Source organism: Mrakia frigida (genome assembly GCF_051309035.1).
Source record: "Mrakia frigida strain ATCC 22029 unplaced genomic scaffold BDY24scaffold_51, whole genome shotgun sequence".
In the NCBI taxonomy this organism is placed as follows: Eukaryota; Fungi; Basidiomycota; class Tremellomycetes; order Cystofilobasidiales; family Mrakiaceae; genus Mrakia; species Mrakia frigida.
In genome coordinates, this window is record NW_027481230.1 from 70,062 (window position 1) to 96,061 (window position 26,000).

At 54.4% G+C, this 26,000-nt stretch overlaps 8 protein-coding genes across 8 annotated transcripts; 6 read left to right on the forward strand and 2 right to left on the reverse strand.

Annotated features, from left to right (window-relative positions):
• BDY24DRAFT_404344 (protein kinase family protein) lies at positions 1 to 4,697 on the reverse strand. Its single transcript, XM_076642492.1, has 21 exons — positions 4,542 to 4,697; positions 4,089 to 4,415; positions 3,815 to 3,993; positions 3,685 to 3,746; positions 3,388 to 3,606; positions 3,130 to 3,300; positions 2,986 to 3,051; positions 2,786 to 2,905; positions 2,605 to 2,726; positions 2,457 to 2,522; positions 2,263 to 2,393; positions 2,063 to 2,199; positions 1,790 to 1,993; positions 1,625 to 1,718; positions 1,348 to 1,544; positions 1,175 to 1,260; positions 1,027 to 1,098; positions 719 to 961; positions 534 to 640; positions 299 to 460; positions 1 to 211 (listed from the first exon to the last, which is right to left on the reverse strand). Exons 2-21 carry the CDS (start codon positions 4,230 to 4,232, stop codon positions 145 to 147), a joined length of 2,649 nt encoding a protein of 882 aa, XP_076492299.1. The 5' UTR covers positions 4,233 to 4,415; positions 4,542 to 4,697; the 3' UTR covers positions 1 to 144.
• A 3,523-nt stretch (positions 4,698 to 8,220) lies between these two features.
• Positions 8,221 to 10,343, forward strand: BDY24DRAFT_419171 (Endonuclease/exonuclease/phosphatase; the record flags this gene model as incomplete). The annotated part of the gene is made up of 9 exons (XM_076643942.1): positions 8,221 to 8,529; positions 8,625 to 8,646; positions 8,723 to 8,746; positions 8,833 to 8,912; positions 8,984 to 9,247; positions 9,324 to 9,462; positions 9,523 to 10,003; positions 10,080 to 10,099; positions 10,180 to 10,343. 9 exons carry the CDS (start codon positions 8,221 to 8,223, stop codon positions 10,341 to 10,343), a joined length of 1,503 nt encoding a protein of 500 aa, XP_076492300.1.
• A 59-nt stretch (positions 10,344 to 10,402) lies between these two features.
• Positions 10,403 to 12,452, forward strand: BDY24DRAFT_240601 (Metallo-dependent phosphatase-like protein). Its single transcript, XM_076636713.1, has 7 exons — positions 10,403 to 10,804; positions 10,896 to 10,998; positions 11,092 to 11,216; positions 11,293 to 11,398; positions 11,467 to 11,793; positions 11,961 to 12,024; positions 12,170 to 12,452. Exons 1-7 carry the CDS (start codon positions 10,515 to 10,517, stop codon positions 12,388 to 12,390), a joined length of 1,236 nt encoding a protein of 411 aa, XP_076492301.1. The 5' UTR covers positions 10,403 to 10,514; the 3' UTR covers positions 12,391 to 12,452.
• A 2,981-nt stretch (positions 12,453 to 15,433) lies between these two features.
• BDY24DRAFT_404361 (uncharacterized protein) lies at positions 15,434 to 17,719 on the reverse strand. Its single transcript, XM_076642493.1, has 6 exons — positions 16,793 to 17,719; positions 16,476 to 16,598; positions 16,180 to 16,293; positions 15,998 to 16,099; positions 15,671 to 15,787; positions 15,434 to 15,556 (listed from the first exon to the last, which is right to left on the reverse strand). Exons 1-6 carry the CDS (start codon positions 17,558 to 17,560, stop codon positions 15,542 to 15,544), a joined length of 1,239 nt encoding a protein of 412 aa, XP_076492302.1. The 5' UTR covers positions 17,561 to 17,719; the 3' UTR covers positions 15,434 to 15,541.
• Positions 17,720 to 17,731: 12 nt separating this feature from the next.
• On the forward strand, positions 17,732 to 19,578 carry HPM1 (protein-histidine N-methyltransferase). The gene is made up of 5 exons (XM_076642857.1): positions 17,732 to 17,805; positions 17,880 to 18,002; positions 18,133 to 18,444; positions 18,694 to 18,831; positions 18,941 to 19,578. Exons 1-5 carry the CDS (start codon positions 17,773 to 17,775, stop codon positions 19,532 to 19,534), a joined length of 1,200 nt encoding a protein of 399 aa, XP_076492303.1. The 5' UTR covers positions 17,732 to 17,772; the 3' UTR covers positions 19,535 to 19,578.
• Positions 19,579 to 20,167: 589 nt separating this feature from the next.
• BDY24DRAFT_445162 (SEP domain-containing protein) lies at positions 20,168 to 21,123 on the forward strand (the record flags this gene model as incomplete). The annotated part of the gene is made up of 4 exons (XM_076644898.1): positions 20,168 to 20,177; positions 20,317 to 20,330; positions 20,499 to 20,668; positions 20,796 to 21,123. The coding sequence occupies 4 exons, from the start codon at positions 20,168 to 20,170 to the stop codon at positions 20,953 to 20,955; spliced, it is 354 nt and encodes a 117-aa protein (XP_076492304.1). The 3' UTR covers positions 20,956 to 21,123.
• Positions 21,124 to 21,803: 680 nt separating this feature from the next.
• BDY24DRAFT_419176 (uncharacterized protein) lies at positions 21,804 to 23,829 on the forward strand (the record flags this gene model as incomplete). The annotated part of the gene is made up of 5 exons (XM_076643943.1): positions 21,804 to 22,035; positions 22,147 to 22,310; positions 22,389 to 22,450; positions 22,531 to 22,612; positions 22,696 to 23,829. 5 exons carry the CDS (start codon positions 21,804 to 21,806, stop codon positions 23,827 to 23,829), a joined length of 1,674 nt encoding a protein of 557 aa, XP_076492305.1.
• Positions 23,830 to 24,285: 456 nt separating this feature from the next.
• BDY24DRAFT_240796 (uncharacterized protein) lies at positions 24,286 to 25,849 on the forward strand. The gene is made up of 7 exons (XM_076636714.1): positions 24,286 to 24,376; positions 24,469 to 24,532; positions 24,850 to 24,913; positions 25,170 to 25,238; positions 25,346 to 25,417; positions 25,515 to 25,536; positions 25,667 to 25,849. The coding sequence occupies exons 2-7, from the start codon at positions 24,469 to 24,471 to the stop codon at positions 25,775 to 25,777; spliced, it is 402 nt and encodes a 133-aa protein (XP_076492306.1). The 5' UTR covers positions 24,286 to 24,376; the 3' UTR covers positions 25,778 to 25,849.
• The last annotated feature ends 151 nt before the right edge of the window (positions 25,850 to 26,000 follow it).

A 26,000-nucleotide genomic window follows, 5' to 3' on the forward strand; every position in this document is an offset into this window, starting at 1 on the left:
CAACATGCGATTCCTTGTGGTACAGAGGGTGAAAAGCGGGGCAAGTCCGGTCGTTAAATAGAAGGAGAAGGAAGCGATTCCAAAGGAGGAAAGAAAAAGAGGGGAGAGGCAGCTGGAGAGGGAAAGGGAGCGGAAGAGCAGCGATTATTGTAGAGTCGCCTTCCCTTCGACGCATCGGAGACGAGCGAGGATGACTGCTGCTTTGGGTGTGCTACGAACAACGGGGAACGGGAACGGGAGGGAGTCAGCGCCGGCGGAAAACGAAAACAAACTTCGACGCGTCGGAAATCGGACTCACCCAACCCTCGACACCTTGCACGACAACTGCTTCGGTTCTTCGTCCAGGCTGCTCATTAAAGCAGTACGAGAGCCATCCTGACTCATCTTGCGATGAGTGGTCGTCCAAGTCCCCCAGGGCTCGTTCGAAGGTCGGTCGGAGTGGACGTTGAACGACGCGGATCTGGAAACGAGCGAAGGAGACGAGTCAGCTCGAGAATTGGCTTTAAAAGGGAGAGGAGGAAGTGTATACGTACCCAGTAGGTCCATGAGAGACCATGGCCGCCCAATCTGTAGCAGTGATGCTTCCGACGACGAGGATGATTCGATCTTTGGTGAGCTCTCGATGTCGATGGGAATGGAGCTGTAACGAAAAGTCGAAGGAGGAAAAGAATCAGCCATGGAGCTTGGTGAAAGCTACAGTTTAATAGGCTGAGCTCACCTTGAAGATCTCCTCGATATTGTCCTCGAGGTACCTCCTCGCTGCGGAGAACGAATTCAAGAACTCGCACTCGCACCCTTCCATCACCAACCCCGACTTGGTCATTCCGTTCCGAAGAGGGTACTCGACTCGACGAGACACGTCCTTGGTGACTGATGCTTGATGGTGGTTCCGACGAGCGAATCGAACAGAGACGGGAGGGAGGAGTTGAACGTCTATTCCTCCTACGGAACGATCACCGAACTGAGACGATCAGGAGGCAAGGTCAGCAGCTCGAGAGGGAGAAGAGGGAATGAAGATGTGCGCACAGTGTCGTGAAGGACGTCGGGGTAAGAAACAACCTTGCGGTGGTCTCGAGCGAGTCGAGAGTCTTCCGTGATCTGAGAGAACGAGGAACAGACACGAGTTCAGCTTCGTCGATTCTCTTCGAGATTGAGAGAGGAAGGCGAAACTCACGTCGACGAGGTTCACGAAAGATCCAACTCCATCGACGTATCCGACTGCTCCGAGAGGAACAGGAGTGGGAGTCCAAAGAGGGATAGCTGGAAAGACAGAGAGGTCGGGACGCGTCAAAGACAGCTTCGACGAGAACGAACGCCCTGCTCTGCGACTCGAAAGGCAGGACTCACATAGTCGATCGTCAAACATGTGGTCGAGATGGTGTCGGTAAGCTCTCTCAGACTTGTGGGTCGACTCGAGGACCTCCTTGAAGGTTCGTCCAGGGAGGGAGAGCGGCGATTCGGGACTCGAGCTCGAAGAACTGCCGCCTTCGAAGTTCTCTCCTGTATCGGGGAGTTCGGTGATGGTTCCTTCGGGAGAGATTATACTAGTACGAGATAGGAAAGGGAGGATTTGTGAGCTCGGAAGAAACGACGCGTGTAAAGCGAAGCAGACGTGAGGACGAACCTTTGCAGCTCCGGAACGAAGACGTCGTGAGCCGTTCGATAGGAGGTCGAAGACGAAGATGAGGAGGACATGGAAGCAGCGACGAGAGGAGGTCCTAAGATGCAGAAGACGACGTGGAAGGTCAGCTTCAAAGACGGTCTGGAAACGACGAGAAAGCCGACGCACCTCCTCCTCCCAAATCCAAACCCAAACCAGACGCTGCTTTCTCTTCGAACTCCGCGTAGCGTCTCCCTTGATAAAGAACACCGCTTTGCTTGACGAGAAGACCGAAAGAGGGCCGAGCCACCGGGTCTTGCACCCAGCAAGAGTTGATGAGGGTTTGGAGAGAGAGAGACGTCTCCTTGGGGAAAACCGGACGTCGCTGATCCTCTGCGTGCATAGAAGATTGCGGGAGTCAGTTTTCGGTCTCTGACTCGTGGATATAACGGATCGACGTACCAACGACAGCTCGTCGAATCTCAGCCTCATCTGAGAACCCGAACGGGACTTCTTTCGAAAGGATTTCGACGCAGGTGATCCCGAACGCGTAGACGTCGCTTGATCGGGATAGAACTCCAGTGACGATCCTTTCGGGACTGTAAATGCGTGCGCAATGCGTTAGATCGCGGCTAAAACAGGTCTAAGCTCGAGAAACTCACCTCATCCAACGAAGCGTTCCCGCGTTTGGTCGAACGTCTCCGCTCGTCGACGAGATGCTCTGTTTGATGAACGAGAGTCCAAAGTCTGTAACGAGAACGTGTCCGTCCGCATCGATGAGGATGTTGTTGGCCTGAAGAACAAGAAAGGTGAGCTAGAATGAGAGCGGAGAAGAGATCACGACGAGACGACTCACCTTCAGGTCGCCGTGAATAACGTCTCTCGAGTGAAGATAATCCATTCCAAGGGCAATCTCGTGAATCTGAAGAAAGGACGAGGCGTCAGTTTTGTTCTGGGAAGACGGGCAGTCGGAGAGGTGGTAAAAAGGACGAAGAGGAACGGACGATTCGAAGTCGAGACTCCTGAGGATGTAGAGACAGGAATCGAAGGACATTTCCTTTCTCTTGGTACGGAGAGACGATGAAGTAAGGAGGTGGCGAAGTGGTCGAGGAGGCTCCGAGGAAGGCTGATCAAAGAGACACTGTCAGCTCCGAGGAAGAAGACGGAGCAAGGAGAAGGACTCACAAAGAACGTGTTGGTATCTGAGCTTCCTCCAGATCTTGACCTCGTTCAAGAAGAGCTCCTTGTTCGTCCCCTTCCCCATCTCTTTGATAGCGACGACCTGTTCTCGCCAACGTCCCTTCCCTGACCAAATTAAGCGAGGCGTCAATTCGGCTCATTCACCCTCTTCAAAGTCCAAGTGACGCTCAACGAAAGATACTCACAGACAACCGAGTAGAATCCAGACTCGATGATCTCAAGATGCTCAACCTCCAAGCTCGTGATCGTCCCTGACGGAAACAACGAAAGAGGAAAGGGACGCTCGTCAACGATTGGAGAACGGGACGATGCGAGGAGATGCGACGTACAGTCTGGGACAGCATCCTGGGAAGCCGAATCGTTAGATCTCCGAATACACATGTCGAGTCCCGACTTGATGAACCTCTCGTGGACGTGAGACGCGTCGTTGTCGACTTGAGACGGCTCGAGTCGATCGAGAGCTCGCTGGAGAGTCTTGACGGTCTCGGCCATCTCTCCGTCTGTAGATAAAAGAGGAGGCAAAAGTTCGTCAGTATTCGAGTATCCGAGATACGGACAGGTTTTGAGTTGCGAGGGAATGAACCCACTTCGGATCTCCAGCTCTCGAAACCTCTTGTCCTCCGTTTCCTTGGTGATTCGACTGATTCTCTCAAGCAAGAGAGCGACGTCGGCTTTGGAGTCTTGAGTCATTTGAAGTTGGAAGTAGGCGGTATCGACCTGAGATTGGAGTTGAAAAACGTCGATGATGTCGCCGAGGTCCACGTTGAAGGACTGGATCCTGGCTGCATCGTCGCTCGACCGAAGATCTGAAGGATTCCGAGGTCAGCTTGGTGTCGGAGCGGAGGAGCAGAAGAGCCGAAAAGAGAAGAGAGGAGAGGACGAACAAAGCTTGAGAAAAGAACGCGTCGTCTGCTTCTTCATGAACGAGGAGATCTCGTTGAGTTTACTGCGAATCGCAGAGAAACCGTATCAGTCAGATGTGAGACTTCCGCCGTTTGGAAGATCGGGACCCACCCAAGCAGCTCCTCGAGGTTCTTGATGAAAAGGAACCCTCCAGCGTCGACGGACGCGTCTCCTCCCTTTCCCTTCTTGAGATGAGATTCGTTGGCGGCCACTTGGTTGACGAGAGCAGTGACGATCCGAGAAGCTCTTTCGATGAGTCGGAAGCTTGAGAGCTTGTTGGTCTGAACTGCCTGCAAAGGAGGAGACGCGGAAACGCGAACGGAAGGTCAGCAACAGCGTCGTCTGTCTCCCTTCGATTCTTCCTGTCTCATCTCGATAGACTCACCACTACTGAATCCCAGACATCCGAGATCACACCTATACAGTTCTTGATCACCGCTCCACCGACCACTCCCCCAACCTGAGCAAGAACCGAGGCTCCAAACCCAGCGACGAAAAGGATCGAAGAGACGGATTCCATGTGGCCCATCGCCGCTTCTGCTGAGGCCTTAGCTTGAGTGAGATCGGTCGAGTCGGTGGCCGTTGATGCTGCCAAAATCGAAGAGATAGACGTCGCTCGAGATCTTGGGGCTGCGAGGGCGGTGGAAGACGAAGGCAGAAGGAGCGGGCTCGGATGGGGAGAGGCGGTTGAGACGCGTGAAAGAGGGGTGCTCTGCGGGAGGAGACAAAAAAGGAGAGGTAGATATAGGGGACGAGACGAAGCGAACGATCAGTTGATTTCTAGACTTGGTCTTGAAGGGAGTCAGAGAGGAAGAAAAGAAGAGACGAGCTGACTGACCTTTGATCCTGGACTCCTACCTCTCTTGCTCTCCGGACTTCCTCCTCCTCCATGGATGATGCCAACTCCAGGGATGTTCAAAACCGTGTAGGAGCTTCCTTTCTCGGTCCACTTGGAGGGAGAGACCTTCAGTTCGTCGGGATCCGATCCTTTGGAGGAGGAGGAAGGAGGGCGAGAGGGACTCGGTTTCTTTGGCTTGAGCTGAGGGCTGGGAGGATCCTTCGGAGGAGGGGGAGGAGGGGTATCGGAGGAAGGCCGGTGAGGCGAAAAGGAGGACTTGCGATTGAAGAACTTGGATAGTGAAGAAGAGGACATAAGGTGGTGGTGGAGGGTGAGGGGTGGAAGAGCAGAGAGGGAAGGAGGGGGAGGGGAGGGGAGCGTTGTTTTACTAGGGCGGAGCTAGCTCTCCTAGGGGTACGCAGAGAGGCCGACCAAGTTGATTGAATTTCGTCCAGAGTCTGAACGATCGAGGTTGAGGTCTGGGTACAGATCTGAGCTGGAAGAGAGGGAGGAAGAGGTCAAGGGAGGCCGAGGAAAGGCGACGAGTGAGCTCAGCATCGATCTGGAAGGGGTAGGAACAGAGCGAACTGCTTCTTCCGCAAGGCCGAGCGAGGGAGAGTGTCAGGACCTCTAACGGAAGCTTCAGGCTAACTAGAATCCCAAGCGAGAGAACCTTCGGGTCAGTATCTTCTCGGAGGAAGGAGGTCTTTCTCGAAGAGATGTGAGCTCGAGCAACTCCTTCCTTCCTCCCTCCTTTCGCCCCTTTCCCTTCGTCCCGACTCGTTCGACGCGTCCCTTTAAACTCCAGGTGAACAAATACATCTGTCCTCTGACCCCTATAGGAAATATTCCAAAGCCTGAGAGACTCACAAGAAGGGTACCCAGCTGATCGAATCCCTCTGAACTGTTCCTTCCTCAAACTCCCTCCCTCCCTCCCTCCCTCTCCGGTTCGCCCAGGTGCTGACGATACTGAGATCGTGTGGATCAGAGAAGATGAGGTTTGGCGTGAGCTTATGCTCGATGCAGCTTGCATGGAGAAAACTGAACGTCTATGCTGTTTCGTTCATAGAGATAAACGTTTCGAAACCTTAACTAGGACATGTTTCAGTCGATCTTCGCGTTCACTGCAGAACTTCAGAATCGAAGGCTCAACCGCTGAAGCGTCGCGTCGTCCCACGCGTGAGCTGACCACCTCCTTGGTTTTTGGAAGGAGGTGGTCGAACACACGCAAGAACCAGCGACGTCAGCGGATGTACCCAAAGATAATTGGCAGACGATGGAGGGAGTGGAAGGGAAAGGGCTCGACGTTCCGAAAAGAAAGCTGGAGCTGAAAAGAATGGCACTCTGCATTGCGACTCTCCTTCTCACCCGCTCCGACCAGCGTTGATCAGGGGTATGCGATCTCTAGCTAGCTGAGCCGGATGATGCAGAAGGAGCGAAGTGAACGTCTCTTTCGGGACGAACAACGGCAAATGGGAGGACGTCTCGAGAACGTCAGCGTCTGGGCCCTTTCTCACTTCCATGGATGAGCTACCAGTCAATAGGGTGCATCCTTGGAAAGAGAAGAATCCTAGAAGAGGGATCACTCCTTAAAAAACATTCAAAAAAACGTTTTGAAACAGCGACGCGTTGAATGAGAAAACACGAAGCAGCCTCGAGACTCGGGATTCGTCTTCTATATATCATCAGGACATCCAGCGGTACTTCAAAACATGGGTATAAACTGGATTACCCTTCTCGTCGTCACTGACTATCGAGGAAAACGACGACAGACAGCTCTCTTTCTCCAGCCCTTTCTCCTGTCGTCCAACCGAAACAGATAGCGTTCGATGTCCCTCGCCAGAGATGCCGCAATGCGAACGATGCGCTCCTGGGAGGGAAAACATACACACTATCTGGATATGTTTGGACGAGGAGTGGGTGGGACGAAGGGGAGAGAAGGGGAGGAAAGGAAGAAACGCGTCGCGTCGATGGAAACCAAGCTCGACCTCCGTCAACACGTGCTTCCCGTCGTCGCTCGCCGGCTAGGACCTCTTCTCGGCGTAGAAGAAAATCCCAGCAGCGGATGAGAGTAGAGGAAGGACGTGAAGATGAAGATCAAAGCTGCAGCGACAAAAAAGCGTCAACGGAAGCTGCGACGCGTCTGAGGTTTGAATTCCTCTGCGATCTCAAGCACTTTCGCAGGGCCGAAGTCTACAGTAAACGAGAAAGGAGATCCATACGCCTCCTGCTGAACCTGGTTGGATAGAGAAGCGAAAAAGGCGTCCGTACGCTCGAAGTGAGACGCGACGGCCGCCTGATGCACTTCCTTCCCCCCATGCAGCAGGTGAAGCACCGTATCCGGTCTCGTGTAGCATTCGTAGAAAGATAAAGGAGTAGAGAAAAATAATCAAGAAGGACCGAAAAAAGGAGAGAAGGAAGAGAGGAGAGGTGTGGAAAGAAGATCGAGGAAGCGTCGTCGGCTCGTTTGCTTCACCAAGACGTTACTCTTCGACCCGCGCTTCGAGACCAGCCAGCTGGATGAGGTGGGACGTCCAGGTGAAAGATCCGAGTGGAAAGATTCGAGACCACGCCGGAAAGAAGTGCGATCCGAGATGGAACGGGCGAGGTTCGGGAGAAAGAGAGGAACGAACGAACGAAAGTATGACAGAGAGAGAGGAAAGCAGAGCGACAGAGAGATCAGAGTGAAAGACAGAAACAGGTCCCAGAGAGAGGGAAAGAAAACGAGTGGAAAATTCTCCGTTCCCTCCCCTCCGGCTGACGACTTCGAAACCCCCAACGACTACCACAGATCGCACTCCTTTCCCTCCCAGGCGTGAGAAGAAACAGAATACTCTGCGAGCTTCACACGTCCGAAAGGGGAAGGAGTAGATAATCCGAGGCTAGTCGAGAGAGCTCGAAAGAGGGCAGCCAGAGGAAAAAGAAACGAAGAGAGATGGAAGACAACGAGGGGGAGGAAGGAGCTGAGGAGTGACCTTCCTGCGAGGTCACTTCCTCTTCTACTCCTCCAGGACGACTGGAGACCGCTCGTTCGACGTCCCTGTACGCAGCCCTTCAACAACTCGGCTCTTTTCTCCGTCTGACGAGAGAAGAGGGGAGATGGTCGAGGGAGAGCGGTGGAGGGGATGAAGAAGAGCTCCACCGTGGCCGGATTGGGAGCGATCGCTGCTCGATACTCGCTCTGCGACCTCCGCTCAACTTCGCACCCAATACGAGGGGTAGAGTTCAGAGAAATCTGAAGGGAGGTTCTAGCCCTGGATCGAGCGTAAGAGGACGGAGGAGGGAGAGGGTAGATCTGTTCGGGGAACGGAGGAGAAGTGGTCGTCAGCTCCGCTCGATTCTTCTCCTTCTACTGGACGGGAATGAGAGATCAGAACTCACAAAAGGATAGCGGTGCTCGTTGAGGACTGGATGGGACAGAGGAGAGGAAAGAAGGGAGAAAGGAACGAGAAGAAGCAAGATGGAGTTGGAAGGAGAGAAGGAGTCGATTCGACGAGCTCATTCCGGCTCTGCTCGTTCCCTTTTTCTTTCTGACTCGCACCCATCACCTCGGCTCCAATTTTTTCCACTTCTAGTCATTCTCAAGCTCGCTCCCTTCCGTCTCCTTCGCCTCTCCTCCTCCTCCTCTCCCTCGCTTCCATCGCTGCCCTTCCTTCAACTCCATCGCCTCTCTTCCTTCATGTCCTCCTCCTCGACTCCCCTCTCCTCCTCGACCTCAACTCCTCCCATCGCCCCTGGCTCCAAACCACCCAAAGGGAGCAAGCTCTCACCTCAGCTCACTCCGGAACAGGAAGCCAAAAAGCTCGCGAGAGCTGTCGCGAAGGCTCTTGCTGCTGCTTCAGCCCCAGGAGGAGGAGCGAACGGAGGAGGTCCGATCAAGAGATCGAAGGAGCAGCTCGAGATGGGAAAGTTTTTAACTAGGGAGTGGGTTAATGTTGGAGATGGGGAGACTGGGGAAGGTAGGAAGGTTAAGATTGGGAGCTGGAACGTGAGTAGATCGTGTTGGTGAGCTCGGAGGGATGAAGGGAGAAGGCGGAAAGCTCGAGCTGACCTTCCTTCCGTCGTTACGTATTCTTCCCGTAGATGCTAGCTCAGACGCTTGTTCGTGAGTACTCAAGAGCGCATAAAGCTCAGAGTAGCTTCTCAGAGCTGACTGTATCTTCCGCGCTGTCGTTTTGTAGGCCGAGAACTCTTTCCTGGATCAGGTCAGCCCACGGTCTCGTCCTTCTTCTCCTTCTCCTCCTCATCGAAGCTCACGTTTGCCTCTCTCTTCTCTCCTTCTCGGACCCAGACTGCCTGAAATGGTCCGACCGTCAACAAATGCTCATCTCGGAACTCTCTTCCTTCCAAACCGATATCCTCTGCCTCCAGGTTCCTCGTTCTCTCCTCCATCACCTCGCTTTCCTCGAGCTCACCTTCTTCCTTCCCTCTGCGCCTCACAGGAAGTCGACCGCCTCTCCTTCATGCTTCCTCACCTCCCTGCCTACTCCCACGTCGAAGCCAAAGGTCGCGGGAAAGCTCACGGTCTCGTCATCCTCTACCGATCCTCCATGTTCGCCAAAGTCGGAGAGGAGAAGGTCATCGTTCTCGACGAGCAGGAGGTTCGAGGGGACGGGGAGGCGAAGAGGAGGAGAGGTGGGACGAGGGAGACGAAGAACATTGGGTTGATGGTTGCGTTGGAGAGGAAGGAGGGTGGGGGTGGGGTGGTGAGTCCAAAGAGAGAAAAGAAGGAAGGGTAGAGGAGACGCGTCGCTGACTGAGTGTTTTTCGTGTTCGAACCAGATTGCTTTGACAACCCATCTCTTCTGGCACCCTCTCTACACCTACGAACGAGCTCGTCAACTCGGGATCCTCCTTCGAGAAGTCGTTCGCTTCAGGGAATCCCTCGGGAAGGGAGATTGGCCTTGCGTTATGGCAGGAGGTTTGTCCGTTCCCCTCCTCTTCCTTCCCTCTTCCCTCAACTCACCTTTCCTTCCCGCAGACTTCAACTCCCAACCCATCGAACCCTCCTACTCTCTCCTCACCTCCACTCCTCCCACTGCCTCCCAACTCTCCAACCTCGTCAACTCGGCGCAAATCCACAAATCCACCGTTCACATCTGCTCCCACGTCCCTTCTCCGCCTCAAGGAATCCCAGAGTTCATCCCTCCCGATGCTGTTGCTCCTACCGTGCCCGAAGACGACGACGACGAAGGGGAGGGCGAAGGTGAAGGTGAAGGGGGAGGCGAGGGAATGAAGGACACGACGCGTCCGACGGAGGAGGATGGGATTCTGAGTTTCGAGGAGTTGAAGGAGCTTTACGCTGTGGGTGGAGGGGAGGTGAAGAGTTTGTATGATGAGGCTTGGAGGATGGGGGAGAGGGAGAAGGAGGAGGGGAGGACGTTCGGTGGGAGACTGGAGGGCGAAGGGTTGGAGAGGGACGGGAAAGGATGGGGAGAACCGAATTGGACGAGTTATACGCCGTGAGTCCGCACGAACCAACCCTCTTTGTTCATCCTCTTCGAAACTGACGTTGGCTTTTTCTGTTGGTTCGTGCAGGCTGTGGCACCTCACCCTCGGTTCGTCCTCTCTTTGCGACGCGTCCTCTCTCTCTCTCTCTCTCTCGCAAACTAACCTCGTCCTCTCCCTGCTTCTACAGACTACATCTTCCTCCTCCCTCCCACCCCTCTCTCCGGCCAACCAGCCCCGAAAATTACAGCGTATCTTCGTCCTCACAGGACGGAGGATCTCGCTCCTGGTCTGCCGATGAAGGGGAAGTGCGCGAGTGATCATGTCGCTGTTTGTGGAGAGATCAGGTTCTAGACCTTTTTTAGAGGGGTGATCGTTTTATATCTATATTCGGAATCGAACTCGAGTGAAACAGCGAGTAAAAGAAAACAAACCCGGAACAAAACAACAACAAACCTCCCTTGACGACGACCTTTCTCGAAGCTCAACGCCCGGCTCCCTTCCTTCCTTCCCAACCCTCACGCCATGGCTCCCTCCCCTCTCCCAACTCTCCTCTCCGCCCTCGTCACCCTCCCTCTCCTCTACCTCCTCTCCACCTTCTCCCCCTCCTCCAACCCGTACTCGATCCCTCTTGAATCCCCCTTTCCTCTCGACCTTCCGATCCTCTCGACCCACAAGATCGTCGCCGTCGGGGACCTTCATGGCTCTTTAGCCGTCACCAAACGAGTGCTGAGGATGGCAGGAGTCATAGGAGGAGAGAGGGACGGGTGGGTGTTGGGGAGGGGGACGTTGGTTCAGACCGGGGATATCGTTGAGTGAGTAGCAGAAGGAAAGGGAGGGAGGAAGTTCAGTCGTAACTTCTTTCTGACCTTCTTTCGTTTTCGTTCGTTTCGGTTTCGGTATCAGTCGCGGGACGGATACGATCGCTCTCTACAAGTACTTCGAAGAGTTGAGGAACGATGCAGAGAGTCAGGGAGGCAAGTTTCATTCGCTGTTGGGGAATCATGAGGTGAGCTCCTCGATCCCGAATCCCTTCCTTCTCTCTCTTCGCTTCCTTCGCTTCGAAGAAGCTCACTCCCGCTTTCGTTTTTGTTGATACTAGTACATGAACGCAATGGGAGACTGGCGTTACGTGACCGACAAGGATATCGCTACCTGGGGTGGGAGGGAGCAGAGGAGAGAAGCGTTGACGCCTGAGGGATGGTTAGGGAAGACGTGGTTGACCAAGTGAGCGAGCGAGCGTTTCTTTTGTTGTTGTCTCGACGAGCTTAAACAAGATTCCTTTCGTTTTGTATGGTTTCAGTTACTCGTTAACGGCTCGAGTCCCGCTGCACGATCCTCGAGAAATTTCCCTCCTCGAAGCTCAAGCGGTTCCCGCTCAACCTCCTTCGTCCGATTTCTCTCACGCCGTTCGTTCTTTGCCTCTCTCTCTCTCTCTCCTTCTTCCACTCTGACCCCTTTTTCTACCACGACCCAGGCCATCTCCTTCCTCCACGCCGGTCTCCCTCCTTCCACCCCTTCTTCCTCCCTCCTCCCTTACCCTTCGAAACTCAACGATCTCGCCCACTCCCTCCTCCTCCAATCCCTCCTCGCCGCCTCTCCTCCTCACCCTCCCAACGCCTTCCCAGGAGTTCCTTCCACCTGTACGCAGCAGGAAAGGGACCTCTGGGGCGGAGAGGGAGTGCTTTGGTACAGAGGGTGGGCGTTGGATCAGGACGAGGAGAGGGTTTGTGAGCAGGCGAGGGAGATGATGAGCAAGGTCGGAGTGAGGAGGATGGTGATGGGGCATACGCCGAATTTTGAGGTTAGTTGAGAGAGAGAGGGTTTGAGTATCTTTTTTTGGGAGTTCGGTGGTTTGGGAAGGTTGAGGCAGGGAAGGGAGGAGGCAGACGACGAAGGAGCCGATGGAAAACTGACGCGTCGTTCCCGCTTCCTCCTTTTCCCTCCTTCGCGTCGTTCGTTTCTTCGCAGGGAATCGTCACAAGATGCAACGCTACCATCCTCCTCATCGACACCGGTATCTCACCCGCTTACGGTTCGTTTTCCTTGCAATTCTTCCCCTTTTTCCCTCCTCCTCTCAAACCCAACCCAAATCTGACGCGTCTTCCTCCCTCCTTCCCTCTTCCCACCCACCCTCCCTTCTCTCCCCCACCAACCCCCTTTTGTTCCGGCTCTCCCAGGCGGTCCCCTCTCCGCCCTCTCCATCACCACCACCCTCCACTCGCTCCCTGCCGTCCACGTCCCGCACGAGCTCCGACGCAAACGACGCGACGGGCCTGAGCGGTGGTTGGAAAGGGAGACGGTGAGGACGCTGAGGGTCGAGAGGGACGAGAAGGAGGAGAAGGGAGAGAGAGGGAGGGAGGTGGTGGTGGGGTTCGAGGAGAGGGTCGTTGGGGGTTGATTTGAGAGGGAGGTTCTGGATGAAACGTTTTTGGTTGGGTTTGAGACGAGAGAGAGGGAGAGGGAGAAAGAAAGAAACAGCTGCTGAGTGCTGAGAAGTTTCCCTTTTTCAGTCAGTCGAAGCCTCAAAATTTTCTTTTCTTTGACGAACAAAGAGGTTTTTCCACTTGCCTTGGAAACGAAACGAGACTCGAATTCAATTGTCGCGCTCGGAAGAGTTGACCTCCAACGACGAGCATTCGAATTCCCCCTCCCTCTCGTCTCCGTCTCTGCCTCCTGAGCCCACGAGTCTGTCTGCTTGGCCCTGCCTTCGCCTCAATCTCATTGGTTCGTAGGAGGAACAGAGTCGAAGATCGTGAAGACGGCGTCCTCGCCTCCTTCCTTTTAGCTTCCCTCCCTCCCTCCTCTTCTTCCTTCCCTCGTTTCTCCTCCCTCCTACCCTCCCAAACCACGATGCTGGAGCTGGCTAAATCTCCAATTGGTTGGGTTGGCTTTGCTCCTACGAGTGGGATGAGAAGGAGGAGCAAGCAGAACGAAACGACCTCTTCGATTCGATTCGCGAGTTGGTGGAGCGACACCTTCCTTCTGTCCCCTTTGGACGTTCTCTCTCGATCCATCTCTACCCTTCGTTTCTCGTTAGATGGGAAACAGGTTTGAGATGAGTGGGGATAGACTTCCGGGACGTCAGAATTCGGTCTCAAGGTTTCTCGAGCAGGAAGGAGGGAAGGAAGGGCGAAGTGACCTCGTCCCCCCCTCCTCGGCTCTTCCCTTTCTCTTTCTCTTCCTCTTCCTCTTGCTTCCCTCTTCCGAGCTCCTCCTACCTGCCACAGGCAAGCTTCTCTTCCCTTTCGGACGTGTGAAGCTCGCTGCCATGCTGCTTCTTCTTCTCACGCCTGGGAGGGAAAGGGAGTGCGATCTGTGGTAGTCGCTGGGGGTTGGGAAGTCGTCAGCCGGAGGGGAGGGAAGTAAAACTTTTCACTCGTCTTCTTTCCCTCTCTCTGGGACCTGTCTCAGTCTCTCGCTCTGATCTCTCTCTCTCTCGTTCTTCATTCGTCTCTCTCGTGCTTTCGTTCGTTCGTTCCTCTCTTTCTCCGAACCTCGCCCCCTTCCATCTCGGATCGCACTTCTTTCCGGCGTGGTCTCGAATTTTTCCACTCGGATCTTTCACCTGGATCTCTCACCTCGTCCAGCTGGCTGACTCGAAGGGCGGATCCAAGAGCAACGTCTTGAAAGAAGACGATTCGACGACGCGTCCTCGATCTTCTTTCCACACCTCTCCTCTCTTCCTTCTCTCCTTTGTTCTGTCTTTCTTCATTGTTTTGCTCTACTTCTTTATCTTTCTAAGAATGCTACACGAGACCGGATACGGTGCTTCACCTGCTGCATGGGGGGAAGGAAGTGCATCAGGCGGCCGTCGCGTCTCACTTCGAGCGTACGGACGCCTTTTTCGCTTCTCTATCCGATCAGGTTCAGCAGCAGGAGTATGGATCGTTATTATCGTTTACTGTAGACTTCGGCCCTGCGAAAGTGCTTGAGAGGAGTTGAAACCTCAGACGCGTCGCAGCTTCCATCCCCCGCTTCTTCGTCGCTGTCACTTGAATCTCCTTCTTCGCCCCTTCCCCACACCCATCCGCTGCTGGGATGTTCTTCTACGCCGAGAAGAGGTTCTAGCCGGCGAGCGGAGACGGGAAGCACGTGTTGACAGAGGTTGAGCTTGTTTTGGTCAACGCGACGCGTCTTTTGTTTTCCTCTCTTCCTTCGGCAGAGCAGCTTCTCGTCTGAAGCCAATTCAGATACGTGTTCAGGTGTGTGCTGTGAAGTGTCAGTCTCATTGCTGCATCTCCACAACGGACGTCAAACGCTATCTGTTTCGTTTGGGACGGAAGAAAAGGAGATCTGTCGTTGCTTGGGTGCCTGAAGCAACAAGCACTCCTTCTAACTCGGTGTAGGATTGCTCCGAGGAATCAAACGACGGATCCCGTCCACGCTGTTTCCATCCTCGTTTTCGACGCGTCGCCGTTTTCGGACCGCTTCTTCGGATTATTCTTTGGGATTCATCCCTTCTCTCAAGCTTTCCTAACGTTTTGAATCTCCCGTCCTAATGGTGCTTCATTCGTCGACGGCGGGAAGGCTCAAGAGGTCGGTTATCTTCTCAAGACGCGTCCGAGCCTCGGCCTTTTCCCGTTTCAAAGGAAACTTCTCTCCTCCCACGTCGACCAGCCAAGCTATCCAGGAACAAAACTTTCCAGAATGAGAGCTTAAATGGTCAATGGTTCGAGGAGAGTCGTCACTTCCGTGGTTCAACCGTTTTTCGTGCGACCGCACGCGGCCCTTTCCCTTTCGTTTATCTTCTTGTCCGCTTCAACAGCTGGGCACATCCGCTGGGAGTTCGACGTGTCCTGCGTGTATTCGCCAACTCTCTTGATTCCAAGAGTGACCAGCTCGCACGCAGAGGAACTCGACGCTTCAGCGGTCGCGACTCGGCTTCGCCCTTCCTCTTCCCTGCCCTTGCTCTCTCGCGTCTCTTCCTCTCTCTATCGAAGACTTGATCGCTTCTATGAGATTTTGAGGGTCGTTCATAGCTAGAGCATAACTCACGAGGGAGGAAACGAACGTTCCCTCTTCGTGTCTTCTTCATTTCTCCTTTTTGGAGAAGCTTGAGACTCTTTCGTTGGAGAAGGGTGGACGAATCGGCATTCGGATAGTACCGGTAAGCCCGACTACTGAAACTTCATACCACCGATCGCATCTCGGCTCTCTTTCTCTCCCTTCTCAATCTGACGCGTCGTCTCGTCTCGATTTCCCTTCTGTCCCCTCCCTCCCCGTTTTCTTTCTTCCGTTCTTTTCTTCCTGCCGCACGAAGGCGTCTAAGAATGACGCTCAGCCGACCAGATACCAGATGCCAGCAGTCCTCCCACTCTCGCTCTATCACGATCTTCTTCTGTCGAGTCGGTAGTCCTGCCTCGACCCTCCTCTTCCAACTTTCTTCTCATCTCACCAGCTTCGCCTCCCTCTCACCGTTTCTTTGCATACCCAAGCAGATGTGTTGTCTAAATAAGCAGTGCTCATATCCATGCAAAAATAGATCCACGACCGAACCCAAAACGAAACGAAAAGCAAGACTGAACCGAAACGAAGAGACGAGAGAAATCTTAAGCGGACTGCTTCTGTTTATCCCAAGAACGGAAACAAGAGCGAGAGAACGGAGTCAGTTCGTCGTCTTTGGGGCTCGGCTTGAGTCGAGCGACGAAGGAGGAAGGCGAGAGGGAGGGGAGACTCACGTATTCGACGCCCTCCATCTGGTAATCGATTCCCAACTCAGCAAGCTTAGCCTTCTTAGCCTCCTGACGCGAGAGAAGTCGCTTCTCAGCCTTGACCTGCTGCTCCTTGGTTCGGGGCTGGAACGAAAAAGGGAAACGAAAAAGGAAAAGGTCAGCGACGCGTCGGGATATGAAGATTCGACTTGAGCGAAGGGTGTTGAGTTGAGGAGGTCGAGTGAGATAGAATAGACGAGAAAGTGATGAACGAATAGGTGGAGCGAGTGCGGTTGTGTCGAAGGAAATGAGAGAAACAGAGAAGAGGGAAAAAGAAAGAAACGCTGAACGCACCTGCTCCAACTTCGCCCTCTCAAGTCGAACGGAAGGGACCGCTCGCCACTTCCTGTTGGCTCCGACCCAAAGCGAAGGGTGGATCTCAGAGTTGGGAACGACCTATACAGCAGTCAAAGGGAAGTCCGAGTCAGTATTCGAGTCGAGTCGTGCGCGTCCAGAGGAGAGGGGTTTGAGCTCACCTTGCATCGAAGAATGTGACCGAGAAGGAGGTAGTTGTCCATGGTCTCGGCGACAATCTTGGCGACGGAGAGAGACTCGAAGAGGAGGAAACCGTAGTGTTTCGACTTTCCGGTCTGAGAAAAGAAAGGGGGAGGAGAAGAGGAGGTCAGCTTTGGGCGCGTCGGAGGAGCTAGGGAAAGGGCGAGGGAGAGAGCAAGGGTTCGTCGGTGTGAAGAGGCAGGTGGTGAGGTCGAAGGTGGTGTGGGAAGTAGGGGAGAAGGAAGGGATGGTGATCAGAAAGGGAGTCGAAACGAACCTTCTTGTTCCTCGCAAGCCTGATCTTCTCGACGTCTCCGAACTGGGAGAAGTAAGCCTTCATCTCGGTCTCGTAGAATCCGTGAGGGATTCGTCCAAGGTACAGAACACCCTTCTCCTTGTCCTATAGATCACAAGCAACGAAGCAAAATGCAAAAAACAAAGGTCAGCTCGAGCTCACGCGCGTTTCTTCCTTCCTTCCTCTCTCTCTCCCTCCGTCCCTCCTTGCTCCCTGACCCAACCCCCATCCCGACCACCGACTCAGCACCAGCCACCAACAGACCAGTGAGCACAACGTCGAGAAGAAGATGCACGTACCCCAGTCTTCCTAGCCCTCTCCAACTTCCTCTTCACACTCGCATCGTCCTTCGCGATCGTCGGCAACTTCATCAACTCGATCCCCTCGACCGGTCCACTATCGGCTCCCTCTCCGTCGCTCTCGTCCTCGTCGTCCGAAGAGTCCTCATCGTCCTCGGAAGTAGAGTGGTAGCCGGCCTGGGTAGCCTGGGTCTCGAGTCCCTTGAGGAGAGGGATGGGGTCGTCCTTGAGGAAGTGAAGCTTGGCCTTGGAGGCGACGGGAGCGGCGGCGGACTTTTTGGTAGATTTGGAGGAGGAGGCTTCGGTGGTGGTGGTGGTTTTGGCCTTCTTGGTTGAGGGAGAGGGTTTGGCGGCGGATTTGGAGGTTGAAGGGGAGGGAGCGACAACGGTAGATTCCTCCTCGGTTCCAGCAGCAGCGGCCTTCCTCTTCTTTCCACCAGCAACGGCAGGAGAAGATCCTCCAACGACAACTTCCTCCTCAGCAGCAGCAACGACGGCAGCGACCTTCTTGGATCCCTTCTTGACCTCAGCCTCAGCTCCTCCCTCCTTCGCAACGGCAGCCTTGACGGGGTTCTTCTTCTCCTTCGCAGCGGCGATGTGCTTGGCCGAGAGAGGCTGAGGAGCTTCCTGGACTCGCTTGGACCAAGCCTTCTGAGCTGGCTGCTTAGCGGAGGAGGAGGAGGTCGAGGGAGTACCGTCTTCTCCAGCAGGAGCGGGTTTCGTAGGCCATTGCTTGCCTCGTCCGGATCCCTTCTTGTCGATAGCCATGTTTCTGAGAGAGTGGAGGTGGAGAGGAGAAGAAGGAGAAGGGAGGAGTGGTGTTAAGTTGGGTGTCGAGGTGACGGTTGGAGGAGAGGAGAGGGAAGGAGGAGGAGAGGTCAAGAGAGTCGAAGGATTTCGACATTTCGCGGAGTCGAAGAGGGAGAGCTCAAGTCGGCAACGGCTTCCCTCCCAACCCCCATAACCCTTTTAGCTCCAAGATGTTCAAGTTTGACTTCGATCTCGACTTGGATGTAAGTCTCTCCGTTTGAAAATCTACTCTCGAGGAGGCATCGAAGCTGAACTTGAGCTCGGTTTGAATCACCAGTCGGACGACGAAATGTCCTCCCCCCCTCCTCCTCCTTCGGCTTCCACTTCTACAGCTCAACCAGAACCTGAACAAGCTCCTGTTCCAGCCCAACCTTTCCAGGAGATCTTACTCAAGGATCTTGTAAGTTCTTAGGCTTTCTTTTACGTTTCTCGTCGCTAAGGAGCTCTTTGAATCGAGCTCAAACGGAAAAAGTCGAAGCTCACCTTCTTCTCCTCCTTCCTTCCCTTCTTCCTCCCTCCTCTCTCTATAGATCTCCCATCTCCCCGCTGAAATATCCTACTCCCCTCTACCCCTCCCTGCTCCTCTCTCTCCTCTCGCTCGAAGAGATCTGTTTGATGCTCGCTTCCAACGCATGGGTGTCGATCTGCCGGAAGGAGGAGAAGCTCAAGATCAAGCGGACGAGGACGAGGAAGCTTGGGGACCCGAAACAGATTTGGTGAAGGGTGTATACGAGGGAGGGTTGAAGACCTGGGAGTGTGCGGTGGATCTGGTGGGAGTGCTGAGCAGGGAGGTCGTGAAGGAGCAGGGCTGGAGGGCTGTCGAGGGGAAGAGTGTCATGGAGGTGAGTTTGAGAGCTTTTCTTTTGATTCTTTCGAGCTGAATTTCGGAGAGAAACGGGGACTACAGCAGAGCGCTGCGATATTTAGAAGATTCGAGCTCAGGAAGCTCAGCGTTCTTCCTCAGAGACGTCGAGCTCGAGCTCACCTCGTCTTCCCGCCCTCCCTCCCGCTCCTCCCTCTACCTTCGCTTCTTCGTCACTGTTCTTCACTTCCAAGGCTCCCACTGACTCACATGTCTTCTATTGTTGCAGGTCGGCTGTGGAACATCCATCCCTACTCTCTACCTTCTCTCGGTCCTTCTCTCGAAACCCCCGCCAGGTCCCTCCGACCCTCTTCCTCCTCCAACGAGCTTCTACCTCCTCGACTACAACAAGCTCGTCTTGCAGCTCGTGAGTCTAACACCTTTTCCTACTCTACATCTTCTCTTGATCTTCGCTCCTCAACTCTTGTTCGAGCTCAGACTGACCGATCTCCAAACCTCGACGCGTCACTTTTCAGGTCACCCTCCCCAACATCCTCCTCACCTTCCGCCACCTCTTCCCCACCCCTCCCGACTCCCCTTCTCCCGTCCCTACCAACCTCCCGCCCATCTCCGAAGACGAAGACCTCTCCCACGTCCCCGTTTTCCATCCTTCCGACCTCCTCTCCTCCCTCCCTCTCCCCTCCTCGACCCTCTCCTCCTTCCTCTCCCTCCTTTCGGAACGCAACATCCACCTCTCCTTCTTCTCTGGATCCTGGTCCTCCTTCAATCTCCCTCCCAGCCCAGGAGGGAAGATGGATCTCATCCTCACGAGCGAGACGGTCTACCAGAGCTTGAACTTGAAGCCTTTGACGACGCTGTTGAGGGAGTCGAGTTATCCGACGAGGAAGGGGTGGATGGGAGAGCAAGGGGAGGATGGGACGTTGGTGTTGGTGGCGGCGAAAGTGCTGTACTTTGGCCTGGAGGGTGGAGGGGTGGAGGGGTTCCTGGAGGTAGTGAGGAAGGAGGGGAGTGAGAGGGAGGGAGGGGAGGGCGGTTGGACGGAGGAGGTTTGGAGGAGTGGGAAGGGAGTTGGGAGGTGGGTTGGTAGGGTTGGATGGGAGAGAGGTTGATCGCGTTCTTTTCTTGGAGCAGATCTGATGGTTGGTGGAAATTTAACTTAGTCTCGAGGTTGAGGAGAGGGGAAAGAAACAGAGAGCCCGGACGCGTCGCACGAACGATCAGACCGAGAGTCGTCGAAGCACAGCAGAAGCTGATGATCGCTCCCTTCATTCAGGACAACATCGTGGTCTAGTTTGTGAGTCCCTCGAGAGACCGGAAAAGGGGAGAGGAAGAGAACAGACGGCGGGACGAACGAGTGCACCTTCTTCTTTCTTTCCTCGTTTGCTCCAGCCGTTTATCCACGTCCTTCGCCCCCACGTTCGACTCAAACCTCACGACCTTTTGATGAGTTTTGAGAAAGCAAGAGGAGATCTCTCTCGCAATGAAGGAGACCAGCCCGATGCGTCGTCTTTCTCTTCGCTCTCTTCGACGAGCAGCAACAAAGTACCAACCAGGTTTAAAGCCCAAGATACCCAAAGAAGTCATCTAGCACTCTCGCTTCTTCTTTCCTTTCCCTTCTTCCAATCCACCCCTTGCAGCTCTCAATTGCCCGGCTGGAGACGCCCCGGAGGAGCGAGCGTATCCCTCCCTTGATTGAACCCTCAAACTCGAGCTGCCTCTCAACCACCATCTCTCTCGAAACCATGGACGACCGTGAGTTTACCTTCTCCTCGAGAAGATGTTGGAAGGTTTGCAAGATCAGGACGAAGGGCCATCGAATTCGAAACTGATGCACTGACCTCCGCCTCACCTCTCTCTTCTCCTACTCCCTGCTCGTTTCTCTTTCCTTCAGAGATTGCCCAGTTCGTGAGCTTGACCTCATCAACACCTAAAGAAGCTCAATCATATCTGAATCAAGCTGAAGGAGACCTAAAAGTAGGTCTCGTCCTTCTCGCTTCTCCTCTTCCTCACTTCGCTCGTCACCTCCAAGGCTCACCTTCTCCTCCTCCCCCTTTCTGCTTTCGCTTCTCTCAGACTGCCGTAGGACTCTTCTTCGCTGCTGCAGACAACGGGGAAGATGCTGGAGAGGAGGTTGCGGTTAGGAATTTGACGTTCTGGAGGGACGGATTCTCGATTGAGGATGGGGAGTTGAGGAGGTACGATCAGCCTGGGAACAGGGAGTTGTTGGAAGCTATCAACCAAGGGTGAGTTCTAAGGAACGAGGCTGGGTTAAGTTTTGGGTGGAGGCGGGTGTAGAGAGAAGCAGGAAGGAAAAGGAGAGAGACGGAACTGATCGATCTCGTCCTTGCCCTCGTCGGTATGATTTCGCAGACGAGCTCCTGACTCCCTCTTCAACGTTCGAGTCAACCAACCCGTCGAAGTTCGAGTAGCCAAGAGGATCGACGAGGATTGGAAGCCTGCTCCTCCTGAGCCCAAAGGAGCTTGGAATCAAGTTGCGTCGTTGTTGAGGAGGAGGAAGACGAACGCGTAGCGAGAAGAGGTTTTTAGGTCGGTACTGTAGGGACGGAGTAGGCCAGCTCCTCTGTCAGCGTCAGTGGGAAGATCAGCGTCTACGAAACGAGGGCTGAAAGGGGGAAAGAAGGAGGAAGTTCAGACGCGTTGGTTGAGGAGGAGGAGGCGGAGGAGGAGATATACGTAGAACAAGAACGAAAAGAGCAGTGATAGAAGTTTTATTTGTGTAGAGGGAATCCCCCAGAGGAACCAGTCCAGATATGGTGAGGTCTCGATCGGGAAGAGAGGAAGGGAGCGAGAGGCGCGGAGCTCGAGGACGTGAGGGAGCCTGGCGATGGTGAAAGCGTCGCAGAAGCTGAGGATCGATCTCTTTGTTGCGATGGGTAGAAAAGGAAGAGGAAGACAATCGTCGAAGAGTTGGGATCGAAGAAAGAGATGCTGATGGATGGAGGTCGACCTCGAACGGAAGCGAAACGAGTTCACTTTCAGCGAGCTCCTTCTTGCGCCTCGACGACCAGCATCCCTTTCCCTTCTCCTCCTCGTTTTCGAATCCTCGATCTGGCAGTAGAAGTCACGTCAACTGGTGGGTTAAAGAAACGACTTGATTCGTGAGTTCATTGAGAGGGAAGGAAGGGCAGACGGCCGGACGAACGAGCTCACCTCTCTTGTCTTTCTCTTCTTTGCTTCAGCCGTTCTCCAACTCTTTCGTCCTCGAGAACCAGTCAACTCAAAGGTCTCTGAACTCGCTCAAGATCTACTGTATCCATCTCGTTCTCTCGTCAAAGTCCTTCCCCTCTATTCACTCCTCAAGCTCGAGCTCGACCCGACTCTCGCCCCTCCCTCCCTCTCTCCTTCCTTCCCCTCTCAATGGACGCCGCGACCTTCAATCCACCTATCGAGGATCCCAACGACGACTCCAGCGACCTCTACTCCTCCTCGGATGAGCGAACCTTCTCTCCTCCTCCCAGCTCGTCCTCGTCCGTTCCTCATCGACGAGTCGACCTCAACACCGAGCTCACCGACGACAACAAGGGATACCGGCTGCTTCAGAAGATGGGATGGAAGGGTTCAGGACAGGGATTAGGGGTCAGTGGAGATGGTGAGTCTTCCGTATCAGTCTCTTGAGGCTAGAAGGAGCTGGGTGCTATGAAACTGCTAAGAAAGCTCAACGAAATTGACCTCCTTCCCTCCCTCTCTCCCTCTCCTCCAGGTCGGACTCAACCCGTCCCGATGGTCGTTTCCACTCCTGGTCTCGGGATTGGGAAGTTCTCGCAGGATGTGAGGGTGATTGACGAGGTGGTTGGGAAGGGTAGAAGGGAGATGGAGAGCGAGCGATGGGCTGGCAAGTCGGAAAGCGAGAGAGGGAAGGGAGTCGTGAGTTCAGCTGTCTCTTTCCCTCGGTTTTCCTTCTCTGACGCTGACCGAAGTCTTTCTTGGTTGATCCTTTCTCAGGAGGAGGTAGTTAAGAAGCTTGAGATCAAGCAGGAAATTGCCGTGTCTCTGAAGCCGTTCTAGTGAGTCTCGACGAGTGGAAGGATGGAGGACGGTGAGCTGGGGTTCGAAGGCCGACCTTGTTTACCTCTTCTCGGTACAGCTGCCTTCCTTGCGACAAGCAGTACACTACTGTAACCCAGTACGACTCCCATCTCAACTCCTATGATCATCAGCACGTCATCGTTCGTCTTCTATCGCTCTTGATCTTCTCTCTCATCTTTTTCGACGCGTCGTGCTGACCTTCGCGTCCTCTCCTCCTTCACAGCGTCTCAAAGCACTCGCAGCATCTCATCGAGCATCAGCCACAGGTTCTCAGACTGTCGACGAGCGGAAGGAAAAGGAACGGAAGAGGGAGGAGAAGGAGATGGAACGGGAGATGAAAGCGAGAGGTGTGGTTGGAATTGGAGGAGCGAAGAAGGCTGGAGGAGGAACAAAGAAGGGGAAGGGAGGGGCTGGAGGGACGAAGTTTAGCTTCTCGGTACCGACGAAGGAGAGCTGGGGAGGTGGTGGAGGGAGCAAGAAGACCGGCGCGTCGACTAGCGAGGATCGGACAGCAGCGACGTCGAAACCACCTCCACCACCAGGACCTCCTCCTCCTACAGCAGACTACCCTCATCACGATCCTCCTCCACCACCGCCTCCCTTCCCAGTGTCCAATTTACCTCCACCACCACCTCCTCCTCCGTCGAATGCATGGGACGAACCTCCTCCTCCTCCTCCGCCACCAACCATCGACGCGGCTCCTCCTCCTCCTCCTCGTTCTCCCAAATCCTCTTCGTCAACCTCAAACCCGCTCTCCAAACTATCCTCACTTCCCCAAAGGAACGACACTCTCCTACCACCCAATCATTCTCCTCTTACGTCCTCCTCGATCCAACGGTCGGATTCTCCCTTCGAAGCCAACAGCAACAAACGGAAGGCCCTCCCTCCACCGATGTTCGTCAAATCAACGACAGCAGCAGTTCCTCCCCCTCTCCCATCACGCTCTCTACGCGGATCAGGCTTCGAAGGAAACGGGGAGAGGAAGCTGAAGCGGTCGAGGTGGGATTCGGAAGCAATCGACGCGTCTTCCTCCTCAAACCCTACTCCTCCGCCGCCTCCTCCTGCGGATCAACCACCACCACCACCACCACCACCAGCTACCTCGTTTTCGATGAAGCCTATCACTCTCCCTTCCTCCTCCTCAAACGGATCTTCCTCGCAACGCTCAAACTGGAACGCGTCTCTCCCTCCTCCTCCTCCTCCTCCTCCAAACGACTTCCCACCCCCTCCTCCACCTCCAAGCGACCTTCCTCCCTCTCCACCACCACCGCCACCGCCTCCTTCAAACCGATGGAACTCCTCTCCACCTCCACCACCTCCTCCAACGACCTTTGAGTCGCGCTTCAAACGATTCTAAGTTCCGTCGACACCATCCTCGCTCTTCCCTCCCTCCCTCGTTCGATCTTCCCTGCTCCTCCCAACTTCAAAAACGACACGGAGGATGTCGATAGGTCGACGTCCGGTCCCCTAGATTCGATTCGAAGTCAGCCAGTATCTCGTAGATTATCCAGGAAGGGCATGAACGGGCGAGAGAAGCACCGACGATGTCGATTTTCTTCGACGCGTCGCTATCCATCTTTTCGAAAGTTCGCTCCAGCCTTTCGCGACTTCGAGGCTCAGACCTCTCCCTAGATCTCAACCCAGGGCAAGAGGAAGAAGAAAAAACTTCTTCTGCTTCCCTCCCTCGTTTCTCTCGCAGTCTGACCCTCCCCAATCAATGACGACGGGAAAATGAAACAAGTTCGATCTCCTCGCTTGAACTCCCCCCCCTTCCCCTCCCCTCTCACCTGATCTCCTTTCACTTTCCCACTACTTAGCTCCCAACCACAACCACCCCCCTTCCACACTCCCCACACCACACCACCACTTCACTTTTCCTCAAACCCTCAATCAACCTTCTCACCGTGAGCTCCCTCCTTCCGCCCATCTCCTCATCCATCTCTCGTCGGTTCCGGATCGAGCTGAACCTCTTCGTTTCGTTTCGTTTTTCTCGAAGATGTACATCCCCAACGTCGCTGGACTTCTCACTTCCGCTCTCGCTCTTACGGGTCTCTCCAAGCGTGAGTGCTCTCTTTCGTTTCGATCTTGAGGGTGGGGACAGGGAGAAGGAGAGAAGGAGGAGGTCGGGGGCTGGTTGGGTCAGGTGGAGGAAGGGCTGAGCTGAGGGAGTTTCCTGATGGGGAGGAGGAGGCGAGAACTCACAGGACCTGTGGTTGAGAGGTTGAGGAAGTAGAGAGCTCGATGATTGTGCGAGGGAGGAGGGTTGGGATCGGATGGGAATCCGTCGATGGGATTCGTTTCGACGAGATCGAGGTCGTCGTCGGTCGTTCCACGTTGTGATTCATTGCGCCGAGATCTGTAGCTGAACTCGCTTCAGCTTTGGTTTCTACAGACAAGGGAATCGTCGCTGAGGGAGAAGTCCTCGATTACTGCAACAAGGAGTGAGTCGTCGTCGTTTTTCTTTCTTGTTCGGTCCGAGACCCCCTTCGTTCCCTTGTCGCACGTTCGATTCGCTCTCGAGGCGAAGTTTTTTTCCAAGGACCGCACTGACACTGTTTTCGTTTCTCTTTCTCTCCTTCTCGTTCCTGCTTCAGGTACGAATCTCTCCTTTCGTTATGAACGCCGAGGGCTGAAAGAGGTCGACGCGATTCCCGTTGGGCTGACCTTTCGCCTTTTTTTCTTGGTCGTCGCCACCAGGTGCATCGACGACGCTGGAAACTCCCACTGCACCAAGCCCTTCTTGATCTCCGAGAACCAGTGTTACAAGTGAGTTCTTGAGACTCGATGCACCAGGTCCGTCGAGACGAGAAAGACGCGGCCGCTGACCCGCTCTTCTCGTCCTGTTTCTCTCCCTCTTTTTCTGCTTCTCGCAGCTTCGAGTGGAAGACCAAGGGATCCGTTGTCTCTCACACCACTCTTGAGCTCAGGGAGGTCAAGGACAACAAGTGAGTTTCGTTTCGAAGTTTCCGTTCGATGTTCGAAGAGGGAGATGCTGACCTCTCCTCCCTGCCTTCCTTTCTCGCATCTTCTCCTTTCTCACAGGAACGTCCACTACTACAAGGATGTCAGTCTCATCTTTCCCTTCCCTTCCCTACCCCATCCTTCCTTCTTCAACGTCGAGGCGACTTCTCGCCTTCAACCCAAACCCGAGGCTTGACCCCTTTTCTTCTTCTGTTCTGTTCGGCGCGTCGCAGATGAACGGAGATTGGGTCTCGGACCTCAGCGGTCTCGTCTACCTCGACTTCATCCCTCGAACTGGATGCGACAACACCGTCGAGTTCAAGGTGTCTGAGTGCAAGAAGTAAAGATTAGTTTGACGGACGAGCTTGGACGACGCGACCCGTCGATGATTTAATGCGCTTGCTTGATAAGAGAGAGTAGATATACCGAGGAAAAAGATATGGTCCATCTATACGAGTGTAATGAAGTCTCGCATCTTCATCTCGAGGAGATCTGACTCTGACGAATCATTGAAGTTGAGCTGTGATTGGGGGTGTCCGAGGGTCAAGGAGCGAGGCTTTTGAATTT